Below are 19,717 nucleotides of genomic sequence, written 5' to 3'. Positions count from 1 at the left end.
TCCAGCAATTTTAGCCATTTTTATTAATCGGTAGTATTGATGTGTTGTAGTGTTTGTATCATATCAGTGCTTTATTATGGCATTGATGTGGTGTTGTGCACGTCATTATCATGTTGATATAATATCGAAGCTTTATCGGTGTCACATAATTTAAATTACACATCGGAAAGTTACTAAAATCAAAATGATAACTGGATAAGATTGAAATGTATTAATATACAACTCAAAGAATGATAAAGACAAATATATAGAGTAAATACTGTAAATTGTCCTAATTATTTATGGATTTGGATCATCTACTGTGTTAAAAATACAACATTTGATGATGTGCATTTTTTACACGAGATGATCACATGATCATCTTGTGGATATCATACTATATGAGATAAATTTAAAAAGTTGTCTGGTTAAACGAGATGATCACATGATAATCTCGTAGATACAAAGATCTAAATCCAATTAATTATATGCACGATACAAGAAACAATAAAATTCTTTCAAAAAAAAAAATAATAATAATAAAACTTTTGCTGAAAAGTTGTTTTGCTTGTATATATAGCGAGTCGATCGCAACAGTTCTGGGTAATTCCTCGGGAGTTCACCCAAACACTTCAAAGAAACCATGAGCACTCCACCTGCCAAAAACTTCACAATGGAGTTACAGCAGATGGATGTCCATGCCGCAGCCACCCCCGTCGTCTGCGGCTGGTCCGAAAGAGCGAAATGGCTGCTCAGCTCTCCAAACCCACCTCCGGCATGGCAGGAGCTGTACATCTCCATCAAGGAGAACCTTTTTCCTCGAGCAAAAGCGAAGGAACTAACCCGGACGAATCGCTGTTTCCTCTTCTTGCAAAACCTGTTTCCGATACTAAAATGGGGAAAGAATTACAAAGCTACAAAGTTCAAGAACGATTTCATGGCTGGCCTAACTCTTGCCAGTCTCTGCATTCCTCAGGTCTGCGTTAAACATCAAGAAAAAAAATTTTGAAATTTCCTTCTAAAACTGAAACGGAAATTTTTGCAGAGTATAGGATATGCTAATCTGGCGAAACTTGACCCTCAATATGGTCTATGTAAGTGAACGAAATAATTAACAATCCTCTCAAACAATTTTCAACTGCTGAATTCACCAACTAAAACAATCATTTGCTTCTTAATTTCAGATACAAGTGTGGTGCCACCTCTGATATATGCTTTAATGGGAAGTTCAAGAGAGATAGCGATCGGTCCAGTTGCTGTAGTTTCACTTTTATTATCTGCAACTATTTCGAAAGTAGTAGACCCTTCAACTGATCCTACAGCTTACAGAAGAATGGTTTTCACTGTCACTTTCTTCACCGGTATTTTCCAGGCGCTGTTTGGATTATTCAGGTGATTGCTCATGATTATATGATAAAAAACTTCCCAGAAATTCGATGGGTTTTTCCAGAAATAATGTATTTAATTAACATGATCATAAACTGCAGGTTGGGTTTTCTTGTGGATTTCCTGTCGCATGCTGCAATAGTAGGGTTTATGGGTGGCGCCGCCATTGTTATCGGGCTCCAACAGTTGAAGGGATTGTTAGGAATAAAGAATATGAGCTCTCATACGGATGTCGTCTCTGTGGTTCAGTCTGTCGTCAAAGCACTTCGTCAAGAAGTAAGCTTTCAGAGTCACTTTTTCCTTTATTTATTTATTCAGTTTAATCACATGTTTTTGAATGTGCCGTTGATTGAGATTATTAAATTAATTTTCTTTTTTTTTATCAATTTAATTAACTAGATGCTTTTGTGTTTAGTATCCTCAATCGTGGAAATGAAGCTGGATTTTTATTTTATAATGGACGAGGAATCGTTCGATCTGCCATATTTTATTTTTCATTCCCACCTTTATTTAAAATAAAATTCAAATTTATCTGTAATATCTTATAAATATAGCATTCACCCCTATTTGTGTTTATTGTAATCTTATCCATCCCAAATAAAAACTTTCAAGATATCACATACGTGCTATAATTTTAGCGCAATCTTTTAAAATATATAGTATGAGAAAAATTGAAGATTTAAAAAGTGTTTATAATAAGAGATAATTGACTCTTATAGCAAAACTTAATTTAATCATTTTCGTAAAGTCAGAACGGATAAAAAGTAGTTGTTATAGGAGCTCATTGTGCAGTCACGCTTGTACATGATAGAGCTCGGGACATGACAGAATAGTAAATTCTAACTATATATGTTTCACGAATAACAATAATGTTTCGAAAGAAAAAAATGTGTTGATTTTTTTTAAAAAAATTATGATCATATTAATAAAAATACTAGTCCATATGTGATAATTTTTATAGTAAATATTTGGTAGAAGAAAATTGATTATTTCTTTTTTTAGGGGAAAAAAACAGTGTTATAAAAAATATAACTAGGGAGCAATCAGTAGTTTCAAATTTTTATTAGGGGCATTCAAGTGTTGCATATGTCATATATACCAAAAATTATATATTACCATGTAATTACAAAGTTAATGTGTTGTTTAACAGTGGTATCCCACGAACTTTGTCCTTGGCTGTTCATTCCTGATCTTCATTCTAAGCACCCGATTCATTGTAAGTATGCACATATTCAAGTTAATTCGAAGTTTTTTTAGCTTTTTTTTTTATATAATTCAAGAAATATTATTAAAATTTCAGGGAAAAAGGAACAGGAAATTTTTCTGGTTACCAGCCATTGCTCCTCTATTTTCAGTCATATTATCCACTTTGATAGTGTACTTGACCAAAGCTGAGAAGCATGGCGTCAAAATCGTCAAACATTTCAAAGGAGGGATCAATCCAAGTTCATTGCATCAGTTGAATTTTGGCGGTGAACATCTTGGAGAATCGGCAAAGATCGGATTGATTTGTGCACTCATAGCTCTCACAGTGATGATCAGTTTATACTTTTTATTGATCGCGAACTGGAAATAACAAAATTGGTCGTATAAGTTGGTTTAAATCCTATTTTGATTCCCTGATGAGTGCAATAGTTTTGTTTCTTTTGCACTTTCAGACCTCTTGCGAGAGGAGTGCTGATCAACTTATAAGATGAAATGGACAATTTTACCTTAAACTATAGATTTTGGAAATACTGATGTTTAAAATAATATGGAAATCTTTATATAATTTGTCCTATAAAAATAATGGTGCACAAAAAATGATGCATTTTTTAAATAACTAGGGGATTTTATCTAAATAATTTTTCCAAGATTTTATTTATAAATACATCTAAGTTTGTTTGTTTGTTTTTTTTTTAATGGGAACCTTATTCTTTTTTTTTGTGTGTCAGGAAGCAATTGCTGTTGGCAGATCATTTGCCACTGTTAAAGGGTATCACCTTGATGGGGACAAAGAAATGGCAGCCATGGGATTTATGAACGTAATCGGGTCTTTCACTTCCTGCTATGCCGCAACAGGTACTTTGGAGGTTTTACATTCAGCCTAGTATTCAACTTGTAGATTTGGTTATATAATTTTGATATTTATTTTGTCAAATTTCAGTTTCACGTCAGTTTATTTAATGAAAAACGATTAAAATCATCACTAAATGAAAAGCAAATTTGTCAAATTGATTCTGTAAGTTGTCATAAGGTTTTCTATTTCTATCAACTAACTTGTCAAAGTAGGATCTACTCTTATATTTTTTTTAGGTTTTCAGTCATATTTTGTTCGAACATTTATATGACAGAGAAAAATTGTCGTGTCAACACCCAAATGAAATATTTTTACCATATGTTCGCGTACCGCAGGTTCTTTCTCGAGGACTGCCGTAAATTTCAGTGCAGGGTGTGAAACAGCAGTGTCGAATATTGTTATGTCAATCACAGTGCTGATATCCCTTCTGCTGTTCACCAGACTTTTATATTACACCCCACTAGCCATTCTTGCATCCATAATCCTTTCCGCACTCCCTGGGCTTATTGATCTGAATGAAGCATACAATATTTGGAAGGTGGACAAGTTGGATTTCTTGGTCTGCCTTGGTGCATTCTCCGGCGTCCTTTTCGGGTCCGTCGAGATCGGCCTCCTAGTCGCGGTATGTAATTAATCTCGTTTCACGGTGAATTATTTGAGGAAAGATGAAACAAAACACTTTTTAAAAGGAAAAAAAGGCACCAACAAAAGCAACTACCAGACCTCTAGCAAACTTTGGACTGTGAAGTTAAACCTACTTTAAAGCGCTTGTACTTTAGCGAATGTTCCCAGCTGAGACAGCGCTTTATAGGCCTAATGCAATAGAAACAGGACTCAGGAGCCATGAGTTGTTATTTTATTCCTTATTCAGAAAGACCCAAGGGGTAGCATGTTGATCTCACGTCCGGTAATTTGAGATAATAAATATAAAAATAAAGAATAAATTGGACACCGAGATTTACGTGGAAAAACTCTTAAAAATTATTAGGGTAAAAACTACGGGTAAAATGAAAAGATTTTCACTATAATATTTTATGATGTACAACTTCACTCACTGTATTTCCAAAGATAACACACTCTCTTAATACAGGAGAACAAAACACCTCACAAATATTATAAAACTAAGCACTCAAATGTTGTAGGATTAGAGAAAAATCGAAGAAGGGATGATTTCAGAATGAGAGTGGAGCTCTATTTATAGAGCACCTTGTCCGTGCGAAAACACGTATAAAATGCGTTGTCTAAAAATTCCTCGTCAACAATTTTGTCTGCCCAATTTTTTCAATATGCTGACTTTGCTGACCCTGTCATTTAATGCATACGTTTTCTTGCCGATAACACCAAGATAATTTCTAAGTCGAGAAATGCTTGTTTTTTGATATGTTGAGTTTTAGGAAACTCTATCTTGTTTCGGGTTGATGAGATGCTACCTTCAAAGTAATATTCAAATCTCAACACACGAACAATATATTAATGTTGAAAGTGTTAACGTGGAAAAACATGAATCATTAGATCAATCGTTAGGGTAATACCCTTGCAGTAACTTGAATTCTACCTCGAATTTAAGATGAGTTAATTTGATTGAGTTAAAATTGAATTGGGATCCCATAATTGAAAAATAAATAAATAAAAAATTGATTATAGTGGTGTTGAAGTAGAAAAAGAGGCTAGGTACTAGGACAAAGTTGCGAGAGACATATATGTATAATGGAGTTACCAAGACTCGAAAATAGGAAGTACACCACTAAAGCTAAAGGCATTCACCACATTCAATATTTGTCCAACATGGTTCAATCTTTATATTTAAATAATAATATTTAACTCTTTTATAATGTTTACATCGTTTCCGGTTCGACGTAATTTTGATTATCTATCTCATTAATAAATTCAGTTTCAATCTTATATCTTTAAATTTTTGATAATTTTATTTCCTTACCATTGGAGTTTTAATATAACACTATACATGTCAAACTCATTTTGACGTCGTATCAACTCCATGTCAGAACATTGACTAATATTATATATAAATAAAACATAATAAACTAAGATTTAAATTTGACAAGACGGTGATCAAATCAGACAAATATACATTATCAAAAATATCAGTTACCTCTTAATTTATTGATAATTTGAATTTTTTTATAAAACTATAATTTCAACTCTAATTATATATGATAAAAACAATACAATTGTTCAAAATTATAGTTTAAAGTTGGCGGAGTCGACCGTGGAACTGTGTCAATTAATTTTTTTTTTTAAGAAACACCGCCGGAAGCGGGGGGTTAGGTACAAATAAAACCTAATGGGAGGGAACTATGCCAAGACCTCCACCAAAAGGCTATAAAATCATAACATCAAACAAAACAACATACTACAACATGGCAACCCGAAATACAGCAGAACAAAAAGCCAACAAAACAGCGGATGCCCCGGAATACATCTATCAAAATAAAACAAAAGTGTGGGCAAGGAGAACTCTGCAGTGAGCGCCCACCACCTAACGCCCGAAAAGACGGTGAATAATAGTACCTTTTTAAAAAAACTGACTTGCCACCGTCATGCTATTTAGTTTAAATAAAAAAAATTTAATATATATTGTAAGGTCGAGTCACCGGAGTAACTGAGGGAGAAGGTATTTTAAAAGAATTATTTTTGTTGTTTCATCGTTATCTTTTAGTACCACAAAAATAAATTTTCATCGTTTTTTTTTTTTGCCTCTAACTTATCGAGTTGTGTTATAGTTATGTAACTTTTTTTAGTCATATTTTGTCGAAGAGCTGACGTAATGCCAAACAAAACATCGATTTTTCGATCACGTTAGTATTTCTAGTGTTGCGTCAACATTTTTGATGTCACATCAACGATGTGATGAAATTGAATTAAAAACCAGAAAAACATAAATTGTAGGAATAAAATACAACTGAGAGAACTAAATTGACTATTTTTTCAATATTTTAGGAACAAGAAAAGAAAACAAGTGAAAATTTAGATGGTGAAAAGGACAGGAAAATATTGATTATCATACAAACTTCTTGGATGTTTTATTATGGTCCTAGTTTAGCATGTAGTTGGAATATATACATTGTTTTTTCCGGATAAAATCTCATATACAAAAATAAAGAAATGTTTGTAAAAGATCACGCTTTTAACTTGTCTAATTATAAGTTTTATTCATTAAACTTTTAAATTTTGATTTTAGTATATTAATTTTAAATTTTCGATTATTTTTGTCTAATTGGTAACGTTACAGTAAACAAATCAGTAATTTCAGATGTCATGTCAATAAATTTGTCTAACAATATTCTGTGGTGAAATGCTAGATTACTATGGTAGATTTCAAATTACTTCTCTGATTCTAATAACTTGGTGATGAGCTAATGCATCTCTGTGACATAATATAATTAGGTGTTTTATATGCGATATTCTAGGACACAGAGTGTTGGTATACCCATTTTTTTTTTTTTTTTTGCATCTAAAGAGCAATGAAAGTCTACTATTTTTGTGTTTTGAAGATCAAAACTCCCTTGGACATCGTATTAGTGTTTAGGTCTGATTTATCTTTGTGTAGTTAACGCCAGCTCCAACTTTCTCGGTATTTAGATGGCAATAGCTCTTCTTGCGAATTCCTATTAATTTTCTTCAGTCTCCTGATCAGATCCATGATCAAAAATTTTGTTCCTCATGTATACTGCACTAGAAATCTACGCGAAATTTGTGTCGAAATTAGAAAAATCATATAACTTTTAATGAAATATTTATAAATTTTAATTTCTAATCTTATAATAACTATTCTTGAATCAGGATACTGTGTATCCATTATTCAAAACTCTCATATGTATATATATATATATAACTTAGTAGTCACTACTAATAACTTGTTATTTAATTTTTATGTCCTAAATTTATTAAATAAATAATTGAGAATTCATTATAACTTCGATTGATAATCAGATAGCACCGATATATCGAAAATACATATCTTAAAAATTTCGAAGGATGATTTTCCATTGATCTATTTTTTGGAGCTGTCAGTTTTGTAAACTTTTTCATTAAAATAGACAGTTTCAATCTCTTCACTTTAGCATTTAAACTAACTTTTACAACTTCAATTACATGGTATCAACTTATAAACTCTTTTATAAGTAATTTGTTTGATCTCCATCAAACTACATTTGCCAAATTCAACACCTTGAATTTGACTATCTCAACGGGAATCTAGAATCCAATACTTGTGTGATCCTCTATGATTCAGATATACAGCCAACCATAGATTTACAAGTTCATGTGATTCAGATCAACATTTGTTCATATTCGAACTTACCCTAATTAGGTTGTTCTTTTCATCAACCTCTTGATCAAGAACATCGGAATTAAAGTGTGATTGCACCCATCAGATCATGATAATAGTGTCAAGTAGCATCGTCTCATGATCCTATATGTATCATTGATAGTGGCTATAAGAACCATAAGTTAAAGTTAGCGTGTAGTACGGTCCATTCAACTCATATATCCCGATTGAATCTCCAATCACTGGTATATCCTAGAAGTTATATACCTAAATCATTCTATCTATAGACCTAGCTACAGCCCTATATACATGTGGCCGGGATATAAGACATATAACCAACCTCTAGGATATACATGACATTTACATAGTAGATATTAGTATCAAGCTCAATGGACATTTATTCTTAGTTTAGGACAGCTGAATCGATTAGGTCCAGTTTATAATATACAATACGTTTCCTAATGAGTTCCATGATCTTATGTTGAGAGGTAGACCTCAGGATACCTATTGTATATTCAAAGATTTTATCTGTGCAGCTTGTATGATATGTAGATGAAGTAAGTGTCATAATTCGATAAAACTATAAAATATTATTAAAATAAATATTATTTTCATATAAGAGTCAATAAAGCTCAAGCCACAAGTTGGTTCGTTGAACACTTACTCTAATAGAAAACTTGTATAGATATATTATTTGAAATGAAAAATTAATTGTGTAATATATAATTAACATGATATTCTTGAAATTTAATGCAGATAGGAATCTCATTTAGCAAGATAACTCTGAATTCCATAATGCCTCGCGTGGAAGAGATAGGAAAAATTCCGGGCGCGGACAATGTATTCTGCAACTTGGTGCAATACCCTGTGGCCACCAAAATTCCAGGCATTCTAATTGTTCGAATCAATTCCGGGACCTTTTGTTTCGCCAATGCTGATTCCATTCGAGAAAGGTAATCATTTGGATTGAGTAAATTGAAATCCATGATTTCGAATTTATTTTCGTCAGTTTAATATTTAAAAAAAAAAACTCAAATTAATCTCCTACTTGTTTACAGGTATAATCATACTATTACTATTAGGCATAGTTTGGTAGATAAAGGGAGGGATTGATAAATAATCTCCTTATCTCATGTTTGGTACATTTTTAAAAAGCACATGGTATTCCTTGATAAATAATTTTTTAGAAGGATAAAATGTCTCTTTTATTAGGTTTGATAATTTTAATTTAATGATAAAATACACTACAAATGACTTAATTAACCTCAATTTATAAATGATTTTATAAATCTATGCTAGTAGGTAGAAATTAAAATTAAATAAATATTTTTTATATATTTTTATATATTATATAATATGATAATTATATAAATGAATTCGAGATAATTATATAAATATTTTTTTATAAATATCAATAAAATTATTAGTATCACTCGATTAACCTAAAAAATTGATATTTGACTTGACTCATAAAATCAAGGGCTCAATTATCATATTATATAATATATAAAATTAGATAAAAATAAATAAATCATTCAAGCACTATCGGCGCATGAACATATAAAAAATATGAACTCAAGCAACAACTTTGAAATTATAAAATTTATTATGATAAAATTAATTTTGTCATTACAATCTAATATATAAATTTAATCACTCTTATTAAAATCATACCAAACATTTAATATCCTACATCTTATTTATCCTTAACTTATCCTTATATTATATATCACGTGTTTATCCTATCATGTGTACCAAACTATGCCTTAAATGACTGCAATATTCTATATAAGGATTCGAAATATATTGTTGTAGTGCAAATAAACACGAGATGTATTTAAGTTTCTTTTGTTTAAGTTATTTAAAAAATGGAAATGTATTTAAAATCCATGAAATGACTCAGATCCAAATACACCATAAATTTTTAAATTTATTCCTTTGATTACCATATATGACAATATTCTGTGGCTTTGACTCTTTCAGAATTATGAAGCTGGTGAAGGTGGAAAACGGAACAGAAAAAAATACAAAAAGAGGGCTTCGAGTATTGATACTCGACATGACCAGTAAGTAGTAATGTTCTTTGCCCTAGTAATTAAAGAAAACGTTGCATGTACAAATATATATATATATATATATATATATATATATATATCGGTGTTTTAAAAAACGCGAAGCGTGAAGAAAAAACTTCGATTCGAGTAGAACATGATTTAGCACGATTAAGCATGAATATTATAGATAAATATTGTTTAATTTAATTTATTTTCTGAATTTTCAGTTTAATATTTTTTTTTTGTAAATATTTGATAATATAAAATTTTTAAACAAAAAACCCTAAGACAGCTAAATGTTCTTGAATGGTTGCTCTTGATAGTAAAAAAAATATTCTTCTATTTATAAATTTATTCTTAATTTTGTTTGTTTATGTGTTCACCTATTGATTGACTTGATATAAATAAAATTATAATAAAAATTAAAAATATTTTTTCCCGTTTAGTCTCGTACTAAATTCGCTTAAATTTATAAATCTTGAAGCTTGACCTTGTCGTTTCATACAATATTATTTAATTCTATGTCAAGATAAAAACATATTTGCATCTTTGACGACATTTTTGTCCATCGCATCTTCCATAACATAATTTCTCTAAGATCAAAATAAAATCTCATCCCTAACATCTTTGGCAGATGTGATGAACATCGACACTTCGGCCATTCAAGCTTTGGAAGAACTCCATAGGGACCTCATCTCGCGAGGGATTGACGTAAGCATGTTATCCTTATTTTTCGATTTAAATCTTCATTTTTTTTATATAAAAAAAATTTACTTCAAGAAAATTGAAGTTTAATTTTCACATGCAATCATCTTTTAGGTTGTGTAGAAAAATTAATCGAGTACAATTATGCGGGATGAGTTTCTATTTTCTAACATGAAAAAAATAAATATGTTTGGAAATATTTTATGTGAGAAAATTTGATATTTTGAAAAAATCATACACTATAATATCGTGTTTCCTAAATATAATAAACTTTTATATTTGTGAAAATCGTGATTAGATGTGAGAAATTTATAACTTAAAAACTAGTTAATTGGTACATGTATACAATTTTTCATAATTTAAATAATTAATATATAGTTAAATCAACTAAATGCATAGAATAATAGTAAAACTAAACATAGTTAAGCTATTTATAATACTGAATTGAGAGATAAAATTTAATTAGGAACAAATTATGTGATATTTTCTGTTTAAATGAATAAGTTTAAGAATTTTGCATCGTAAATATTATTATAAATTTTATAAAAAAAAAATAAAGTGATATGTGTTTGTTCACACACTTAAAAATAAGTACCATCAATAACATCTTTTTTATATATAGCACTGGAAAATATCGGCACGCGTTGCATGCTTATAGTTTTAATAGAAAATATAATTTTACATTATGTAAATTTTTACGCGAAAAATCGATTTGGGCAGATGGCGGTAACAAATCCAAAGTGGCAAGTGATCGCCAAAATGAAGGCTTCAAAATTTGTGGATAAAATCGGAGATGGCTGGATTTTCCTATCAGTGGGAGATGCCGTCGATGCTTCCATCCTCCTCAAAATCAATGCTCTCAATAATTGTTAGATCCTCGTTTTATTCCATTTCCTCCATGGAATAAACAAGTGTTGTGTCGAATTTTCTATGTGCGTGTGTGTGTGATACAAGTTTAATGTGTGAAAGATTGAAGAATGTAAAATGGAAAACTTTTCCCAATAATCAATTATCAATATATGATAAATACATTTGTGTGTGTCGATTATGAGTTAAGACGAGTAAGGTGCAGATAAATCTCGTTTCGAATCCCATAGGCTAGCCAGTTGCATCCTTATCGCTCTAAATCCAACCTTAGATCCTAGACGTCGCCCCAAACCGAGTATATCTTCAAAGATGAGTTTAGCTAGGTTGTTGAATCGTTTGCTGCTACGAGCGCCAACTTCGATACCAGTTTCGAACCAAATTTGAGCTTCTTGAATAAATTTGAAGATAGCTTTGAGGGTGTGCAAGGATTTTCCTGTGAAATTTGAAGAGAGTTTACAAGGCAACTTTCATCCACGGTTTCGTACCGAGTATACTTGTTGTGGATGACCTTACTTTGAACCAATATATATACAAATGCTCCACACTTTTAAAATACAAGGCCGTTCAGGTACTCTAGAACAACATTAAAAAGAAACATTTGAGTTATTGCAATTATGTGCTGTGAAACTATTTTTTACTACGTATCTTATGAGACGGTTTCAGGGGTCTATATTTTAAGAAGAGGGCGATTTGATCCATATTTACCATCAGAAGTAATATTTTATAAATTTTGACGGAAAAGATAATCTCTTATTATTTGGGTCATGTCGGATATCTGTTTCGTAAAATTGATTCGTCGGATCAAGTCAGGTGAGTTTTTATGTTTTTTATCCTCAGCTGGTCAAGTTTATTGGAAAACCGGTTTTGGATCCGGAACCAGATACTGTCAATTGGTCTGTGGACCATATTAACAGGTCCGTTTGGGCCGACCCGGCCCAATATTCAACACAATTCATTAATGAGCACAGATTCGGAGATTGATTTCTCGAATCCAAACGACTCGAAAATGGGGGAGGAAGCTGAGAATGATGCCGAACGAATCTTTGTATCAAATCCCTGCCCGAAATTCAAACCCTAATTCCATCACAGCATCCCAATTTCTCGCCTGGAAACGCCAGAAGGTACTTCTCGCTCCGTTCTCCGTGTTTTATGACATTCTCATCTCTTTTAGAAGCTATGGATCGTGATTGTTGTGATTTATGCTGGGATTCGTGTTCATGGATTGAGGTTTTTTAATTTCGTTCGATTTTCTGTTCTGGGGACGGGAGTTTTACAGTTCTGGTTTCCGTGTTTGTTGAGTGAATTGCGTGGATGTACATGTTCATCAAAATTGTCTTATGAAATTAGAATACTCAAAAGTAAAAATATGATTTTGAGTGTTGTCAAAATGATTATGCTTCCTTGAGGTTGGTTGATTCGTAGTTGCACAAGTACATGTGTGACTAGAAAAAACAATTCTTTGTATTGCGAGATTTGGCTACACATTGGAAAAACATGTGGGGTTGTTTATGTCCATTTAAAATAGCACAGTGGGTCTTGATGCAAAATACCTCGTGTTTCTTAGTCAACATCGGATTTTTCGGTAAAATACCGTTAAATTGTGTCATCTTTCATTAGTATGTTCGGTTTTGGTCTTGGATAAAGTGAAGCACGATTCATCCATCTAAGCTTAGTTCCGAACAAATTAGGAATGGCTATATGATGATTATTTCATTTTCATTATTCGTTTTTGAGCTTTAAGTGGTTTCAGCAGTGATGCTCAATAACGTTTTGTACCTCTCCCTTTCCTTTGATGTTAGGATCTATACCTGCTTCACGCTTTCACGAGTATTTATTTATTGGTTCCTGTAACAAATGTTAAAAACAAAAACCTACAATGGTAAACATTCAGCGTTGATTTTATATTATATCGTATCACCATATATTTTTACATATGCTTGTTTTTAATTTAGTCAGTTGTGTAAATACTCGTTCAGTTTTTACTTTTTTACTTTTAACCACACCAGTTTTATGATTGTGTAGTATTTCCATAGCTCAACATTGTCATATAGTAGCTGACCAGGAAACTGATCCATAAAACTTCCCTTTTATTAGAGGAATTTTTGTCGCATAAAATTCGTGTTGTGCCTGATGAGTCGATCAAAAGGACTGAAACCCTTTGTCACAAAAAATTAGAGATATTTTTGTCACATAAACTTCACTTCTATCGTAAAATTGCTATTTTTTACGGTAATATTTTTTTCGAGTAGTATATATTTGGGTCCCCTGAATTCTGGAATGAGTTTTAGTAAGAATTTGCAAAAATACCAGCATTACTTTCAAAATGTGATGCGGTGGCATTTTAGGACGTAGCAAATACCGATGACTAGCTCTTTTGATTTCTTAATACAGAAGCTTATGTCTATTATTAAGTTATGTCAGTTGTTTAGTTAAAATTTCGATTTTTTCAAATTTTTACTTAATAGGAACACGAACTTTACTTTAAAGAACTAGGACCTTTTGCTATGAAAACAAGAATTTTACGAGACATCGTAATTTTCCCACACCTAAGGTCAGAACTGAAGCCCAGGCTCTGATGCAGTAGTTGAAACTCTGTGTAAGTATGAACCGTTATGTTACTTGTTACAGGATGCTGATGCTTCCGCGAGAAAAGCTGAAGCAGCAAGAAAACGTGCAGAGGATATAGCTGCTGGCTTGGTTCAAATGAATGGTCGTGAGCTTTTCGTGCAGGAGCCCTGGGTGTTTGATAATTCACGTTACTAAGGTTAGCTTCTTTAATACCGTTGTCAAGCCATGATTTTTTTCTAATCCTTAAACATTGAAGTGGATGAACAATGTAAATTATGTGTTGATGATGTATTTGTGATTATGACAAATCTTTAAGATGTCTAATTTATTCATTTCATCATCATTATGTATGTTTTGTATTTATTTTTTGTAGTATGTAGCAATGGGTTCTCTTTTCTGTTGCATATTTTATGATGAGCTAGAATAAAGTATCAAATAAATTGGTAGTAGCAGGGAAGATTATCTGTGCTTGTATATTGGTCTGAAGGATTGTAACTCACCCATTTTTCTATGAGACTGCTATTGGTTTTAGTTTTGCAAAATAAATAACCCAATCTGGAAATCACTAGAGACTTTCTTTCTTTTCAAGACCCATTTTTCCTTGATCTAATTCCTCAAATCTGATTCCTCATTCCAGGTAAAATTGTGTTCAATCTGATATTTCGGTCAGTTTGCTAGGGGTTATCTTCAATTATTTTGGTGAAGTATTTTTTTCCTATATTTTAGTATTTTACCCAATTTTTGCTGTTTGTCCTTCCCAGTGTTTCTTAAATAATGAAATTTTTTATTTACAGAAAACCTTCTACCTTTATTCTAACACACATTAATGCAGCGGCGGAATGTGAAATTCGGAGGAGAGGGACGAATGTGGCCTTGCTGGGCATTGAGCGACTCTTCCTCTGGAAAAAACAATACTGAAGACTGGCTTGTAGTCATGGATCCATATTATGTTGTGGACCCTTCATATTGTAACCTGATATAGGTTTCATATATTTATGTTTCAGAATCTGTAGTGAAGTTATCCAGAAAGTCGTTTTCGAGCTTTTTTTGCTATATATATATATAATATTTTAATCTAAGAATCATACTATGGATCATATTCATTCACTCATTTTATATCCTTTACTGAAGGCCAGGAAACTGAAGTGTTATTCCTTTGAATGCGCCATATTTTTATTATTTCTTTTATTTTACATACAAGAATGATCTCTTCTTATTATAATTTACTTATCTTAAAAACAGACACATGCATGAAGTCGAGAGGGTTACATGAGAGAACATGAGCGTGGATTATCATCACTAAACATTTGTGTGTATTGTTGTTCATCAGGGTTAAGCGTTGCGACTCCGGGTTCATCAGTACCTCTCACGAAATTTGGAGGGGCTTTCTTGTCGTAAACTCCGGAGGCATAAGGGTGTGCGATCAGCATGTAAGGTACATAAGGCCATAGCTCCACTTTCTTACCGGTTGACTTGGCTGCTTCCATTACCTTCTTAGCCTCCACGAACCCATTCACTGTTGCTTTTTGATTTTTCAGATCTATTTCCACTGATTTTACTCCTGCATCCATGCGTCAGTCCCAATGAATTAGGTGTATAGTCACATATATGTACAAAACACAAGAAATTTGATTTAGAAAAAACATTTTGATAAATAGATTTCAAGTGACACTCATCTATCATGTGAATTTCAAATCTATTATGATTACTATTGAAACTGTTTAACTCGATATGAAGTGAATTTGAAATTCTCTTGAATTTCGTTCATCCAAACAAATCAAATAAATCGAAATCTATCGATTCAAGCAAACGGGTTTAACTGATTTTGTATGAATTTTCTCAGTGTAGATAGAAATCTTTTTAAATCGTTTGAATTATGGAACTGTTCAGCAAAATAAAATGTAATAAACGTGGTGTAATCAAGTACCTTTAACACCGGAGAGTACACTCTTGACTTTTCGAGCACATCCTTCACAATCCATTCTGATCTTAACAGCTACTGTGTTCATTTGCTGCTGCTGCTGCTTCTTCTTCTTCTTCTTGGGGAGGCTAACCAATTCAGACAAGTACTCCAATGTCCCCGAAACTCCCATCTCTAATAATTTCAGACAAATCAATATTATGGGCTTATGTGGTGACACTATATACACACACACACACACACACAAGTCAAATATATAGATATATGCAATATTACTAAATATGTGTGTAGTGTGTGTGAATAAAAGTGTGTTACTTGCGGGATTCTTTCTTCGCTTGCAAGGAGAAAACCAATGGGCGGTGACTTGGTCACTTTCTTTGGTAATTTTCATTTTTTACACGTCAATGTTGGTGGCAGGCTACAAATTGAGCTTAGGGGTCAATTTAGTTGGTTAGAGGAAATATACTTTGATCTTTATGTTTATATATATACATATAGAAGTTTGTATTCAAGATATTTTACCCCTTTGATCTTTGGATTCTTTAATTTGGTTAATGAAGAAATATGATAAAAGAGTAGGTATCTTGTGAGACGATCTCATGAATCTTTATCTGTGAGGCAGGTTAATTCTACCGATATTCACAATAAAAGTGATATTCTTAGCATAAAAAGTAATATTTTTTCATGGATGACCCAAATAAGATATATGTCTCACAAAATACGACCCGTGATACCGTCTCACACAATTTTTTGCCATGAGAAAATTATAATTTTCGTAATGTAATTTGACTCGTTTTGATTTTTAATCATGTAACTTGTCGGTGTTCAGTTTTCATTTACTAATTTTGATTTTTTTTGGTCAAAAATCATTAACTCCTTCGAATATTGTTTATTTGACATCAACACTCTTTTATTTAGATCATGTAATGAGAATACGCTGTGTAAAAAATAAATATAAACAAAAACAAAAGAGGAAAATAAAGCAAAAGGATACTCAATATTTTTTATTGTAAATATCGATAGTGTTGATCCGTCTCACAGATAAAGATTCGTGAGAGCGTTTCACAAGAGATCTACTCAATATGAAATATTTTATGTTACTCAAACTCATGATGGCATGAATTTACATCACATATATCCTGAGAATTTTCTAATCCAATTCTAGTTGCAACTAATTAGCTATTTAAACCCCTCAATCTCTTATTTACTCATTAGATTTTCATTGCTTTTGATCATTTATTATTGTCGATTTTAAAACTCAGTATGTTCCTTTATTTTCCTTTTTTCGATTTCAACCATTTTTTTCGAGCATAGTGCTAACATGATGTTAATGTATGCAGCAGCATACAACCTTTCCATCCTCAGCTTGAATAAGCAAGCTATCAAGTCCTCCACATATCATGTAATATATATATATATAAACTGAGTTTTTGTATAAAATAGTAAGTTTCAACGAAAAATAAGATTCTAAAAAAGAAAGATATATCATAAATCTCGAAATAGGTGTAATGCAATAAATTATAATTTCAATTATTTCTTGCATCGATTATATCAATTCCTTTATTAGTTCAAATTTGAATTTAATTCATTTTTGTATATACATTCAAATGTAATTTATGAATTATATCTTTTTATTTTCTTTATTCAAATTGAAACTGGACTTCAATGAAAACATAAAATACCTTTAAAATTTTGCATTGCTTGTATTAATTTATTTATTTGGCATATGATTTTGTGTTACTATGATATTGTTATTATCATTTAAATATTATTTAAGATGACATAAATATTTTGATATAATAATTTTTTTATACTAATATTTACAATTTAAATATATTCATTATATTATATCAATAATTTTAAATAATTATTCAAATATTAATATTTACTAATTTTAATCATTTATTACATAAAATAACATTTTCTGCATCCTTCGAGTGAAATAATAATTAAAAGTAATAATACAATTTCTGATAACAAACAAAACCAACAATTTTTTTAAAAATTATATATATATATTGAGATTAAAATTATTGCTTTCAAAAAAAATTGAGTCAACTTTGAAATATATGGTGGTGTTAATAATAAAAAGAGTTAATTAAGATTCAGTACACATTATAAAAAGAATTTGGTTTTAGTACATGGAGAGATAAAATGTTTTTAAAAATACCAAAAATGCCCTTAGTTCCTATTTGATTTTAATTGATCCCCGCCCATCCCGAAAAATGACATTAGTCCCTATTTGATTTTAATTGATCCCCGCGCATCCCGAAAATGGTATTAGAGCCTAAGGTTGATTTATTTCAAACACATGATTTATTATTATAAAGAAACTAAAATGTTTGAGAAGAATTTCAAAAAATTATGAATCTGAACTTATGTTCGAGAAAAGTAATTTACAAGAATTATTCCAATATTTTGGAATATATACAAGAGCATTTAACTATTGTCAGATATCAGGAGCAGAAAGGGAAGCTACAGTACCTTCAGGTAAACTCTCAGGTAAACTTATTATTCAAGCAAATAAGTTTCTGGAGATAGTACCAGATTCATTTAAGCTCTCTTTAAATCTTAGGGAAATCCAGAAAACAGTACAAAATTATGCCAATATGCTATACTTTGTACCCCAACGAGTTGAAGAAATCCTTAAAAACCAGGAAGAAATTCTTGGAATATTAAAGGATATTAAAACAAGAATTCAGAAACTAGAACAACAACCAGGTTATAGTAAAAGAACTTCAGGAGGATGGTTACCACCATCATTTGGTACTGAACCCTTGTTACATCAACAAAGAAAGGCCAGAGTGTTGTCAAAACCATTGAATGAAGAAGAAAATATGATCGATCTAATTAAATCTGTCTCAGAAAAGAAATTAATCTGATGACAACTTTAGAAAGGATTGGTCTGGAGGATCTACAAGAGCTCGCGGAATCTTTTGCAAATCTCAAAGTTGTAGATCTAAAGATGAACACAGCAGGAGGTGAAACACCAGCTATAACCTGGTCATCTACTCAGGAACCACCAAGGGAAAGTGTGTGATCTCAGAATGTTAACATGAGAGAATCTCAATTTGATTTTCATACTGGTGGAGGATCACAGCATGTGGGAACTAGGACAAGGAGAAATCAAATTCCCTTGCATCAAACACCCTATGAGAAAACTGTTTTAGATCCTATACATCCTTACGGGGTTATGCTTAACCTTGATGTATTAGATTTCAAAAACAGAGAAGATCTCATAGATGACTGGACATCTGCTATGAGAATCGCAGCAGGAACACTTGATCTCAACAAAGAAGGATTCATTAAATTTTTAGAGATGAGTCCTATAGGATCAGTAAAAATCGCTTGGGACATGACTTCATTAGAAATGAAAGAGTCAGTCTTAGCTGGTGAATCTCTTAGTGAGATCGCTGGAAAAATGGCTACCTTATTTAAAGCACAATTTATAGGGGTAGACTATTTTAACAGTCAAGATACAGAGAAGAGGAATAAATACACTCAAGCTCTTTATAGTCTTGAATTACATGATATATGTTAATGGATGAATACATTATGTTATTCACTAAATATAGATGGAATTCAGGAGTCGAAGAAGATATAGCTATGCAGCTTTTCTTCGCAAAAATGCCAAGTCCCTGGAGAGAAATGCTCATAAGGGAATAGGTACCTGGAAATCCAGATACATTGGCACGAAGAGCCTCTTTTCTCAAAGGAAAATTGGCAGAATGGTGTCATATGGAAGCATTACAAAAGAATTACAAACGCTTAAGGGGTATCAACAAAAGAACTCCTTTGTGTTGTAAGGAAAATGATCTTCCAACAATTATTGGAAGTAAACCATAGAAGCATAAGAGGAAAAGTTTTAAGACTCATCCTTATGCTCGGAG

At 31.7% G+C, this 19,717-nt stretch overlaps 3 protein-coding genes across 6 annotated transcripts in view; 2 read left to right on the top strand and 1 right to left on the bottom strand.

The window, feature by feature from the left end:
- Positions 1-573: 573 nt before the first annotated feature.
- On the top strand, positions 574-11,481 carry LOC142551424 (low affinity sulfate transporter 3-like). The gene is made up of 12 exons (XM_075660660.1): positions 574-955; positions 1,025-1,073; positions 1,164-1,371; positions 1,467-1,641; positions 2,516-2,581; positions 2,666-2,896; positions 3,300-3,426; positions 3,760-4,046; positions 8,469-8,665; positions 9,696-9,778; positions 10,401-10,477; positions 11,192-11,481. The coding sequence occupies exons 1-12, from the start codon at positions 623-625 to the stop codon at positions 11,342-11,344; spliced, it is 1,986 nt and encodes a 661-aa protein (XP_075516775.1). The 5' UTR covers positions 574-622; the 3' UTR covers positions 11,345-11,481.
- Positions 11,482-12,281: 800 nt separating this feature from the next.
- Positions 12,282-14,978, top strand: LOC142551423 (uncharacterized). 3 transcript variants are annotated; one of them, XR_012821573.1, is made up of 4 exons: positions 12,282-12,459; positions 13,967-14,102; positions 14,544-14,605; positions 14,739-14,978. XR_012821573.1 is itself a non-coding variant. In XM_075660659.1 (3 exons), the coding sequence occupies exons 1-2, from the start codon at positions 12,364-12,366 to the stop codon at positions 14,099-14,101; spliced, it is 231 nt and encodes a 76-aa protein (XP_075516774.1). In that variant the 5' UTR covers positions 12,282-12,363; the 3' UTR covers position 14,102; positions 14,739-14,978. The 3 variants fall into 3 exon arrangements, 1 of the variants encoding a protein (XP_075516774.1); XR_012821574.1 differs by having other exon boundaries at positions 14,701-14,978; XM_075660659.1 differs by lacking the exon at positions 14,544-14,605.
- LOC142551422 (heavy metal-associated isoprenylated plant protein 24-like) overlaps positions 14,738-19,717 on the bottom strand; it is a 27,852-nt gene continuing 22,872 nt past the window's right edge. Inside the window, exons 2-3 of one of the 2 annotated variants that reach the window (XM_075660658.1) lie at positions 15,834-16,001; positions 14,738-15,467 (exon numbers count right to left, since the gene is read on the bottom strand). In XM_075660658.1, the coding sequence (XP_075516773.1) occupies positions 15,172-15,467; positions 15,834-15,999 (462 nt within the window). In that variant the 5' untranslated portion in view covers positions 16,000-16,001 and the 3' untranslated portion in view covers positions 14,738-15,171. Of the gene's footprint in view, positions 15,468-15,833; positions 16,365-19,717 lie in introns of those variants that run through there. The other variant, XM_075660657.1, reaches the window with a different exon arrangement.

The sequence above is a fragment of the Primulina tabacum genome, chromosome 7 (assembly GCF_025594145.1).
Source record: "Primulina tabacum isolate GXHZ01 chromosome 7, ASM2559414v2, whole genome shotgun sequence".
Lineage (NCBI taxonomy): Eukaryota > Viridiplantae > Streptophyta > Magnoliopsida > Lamiales > Gesneriaceae > Primulina > Primulina tabacum.
Note: the sequence above shows the minus strand (reverse complement) of the source record. Positions and strands in the feature narration are given on the sequence as shown.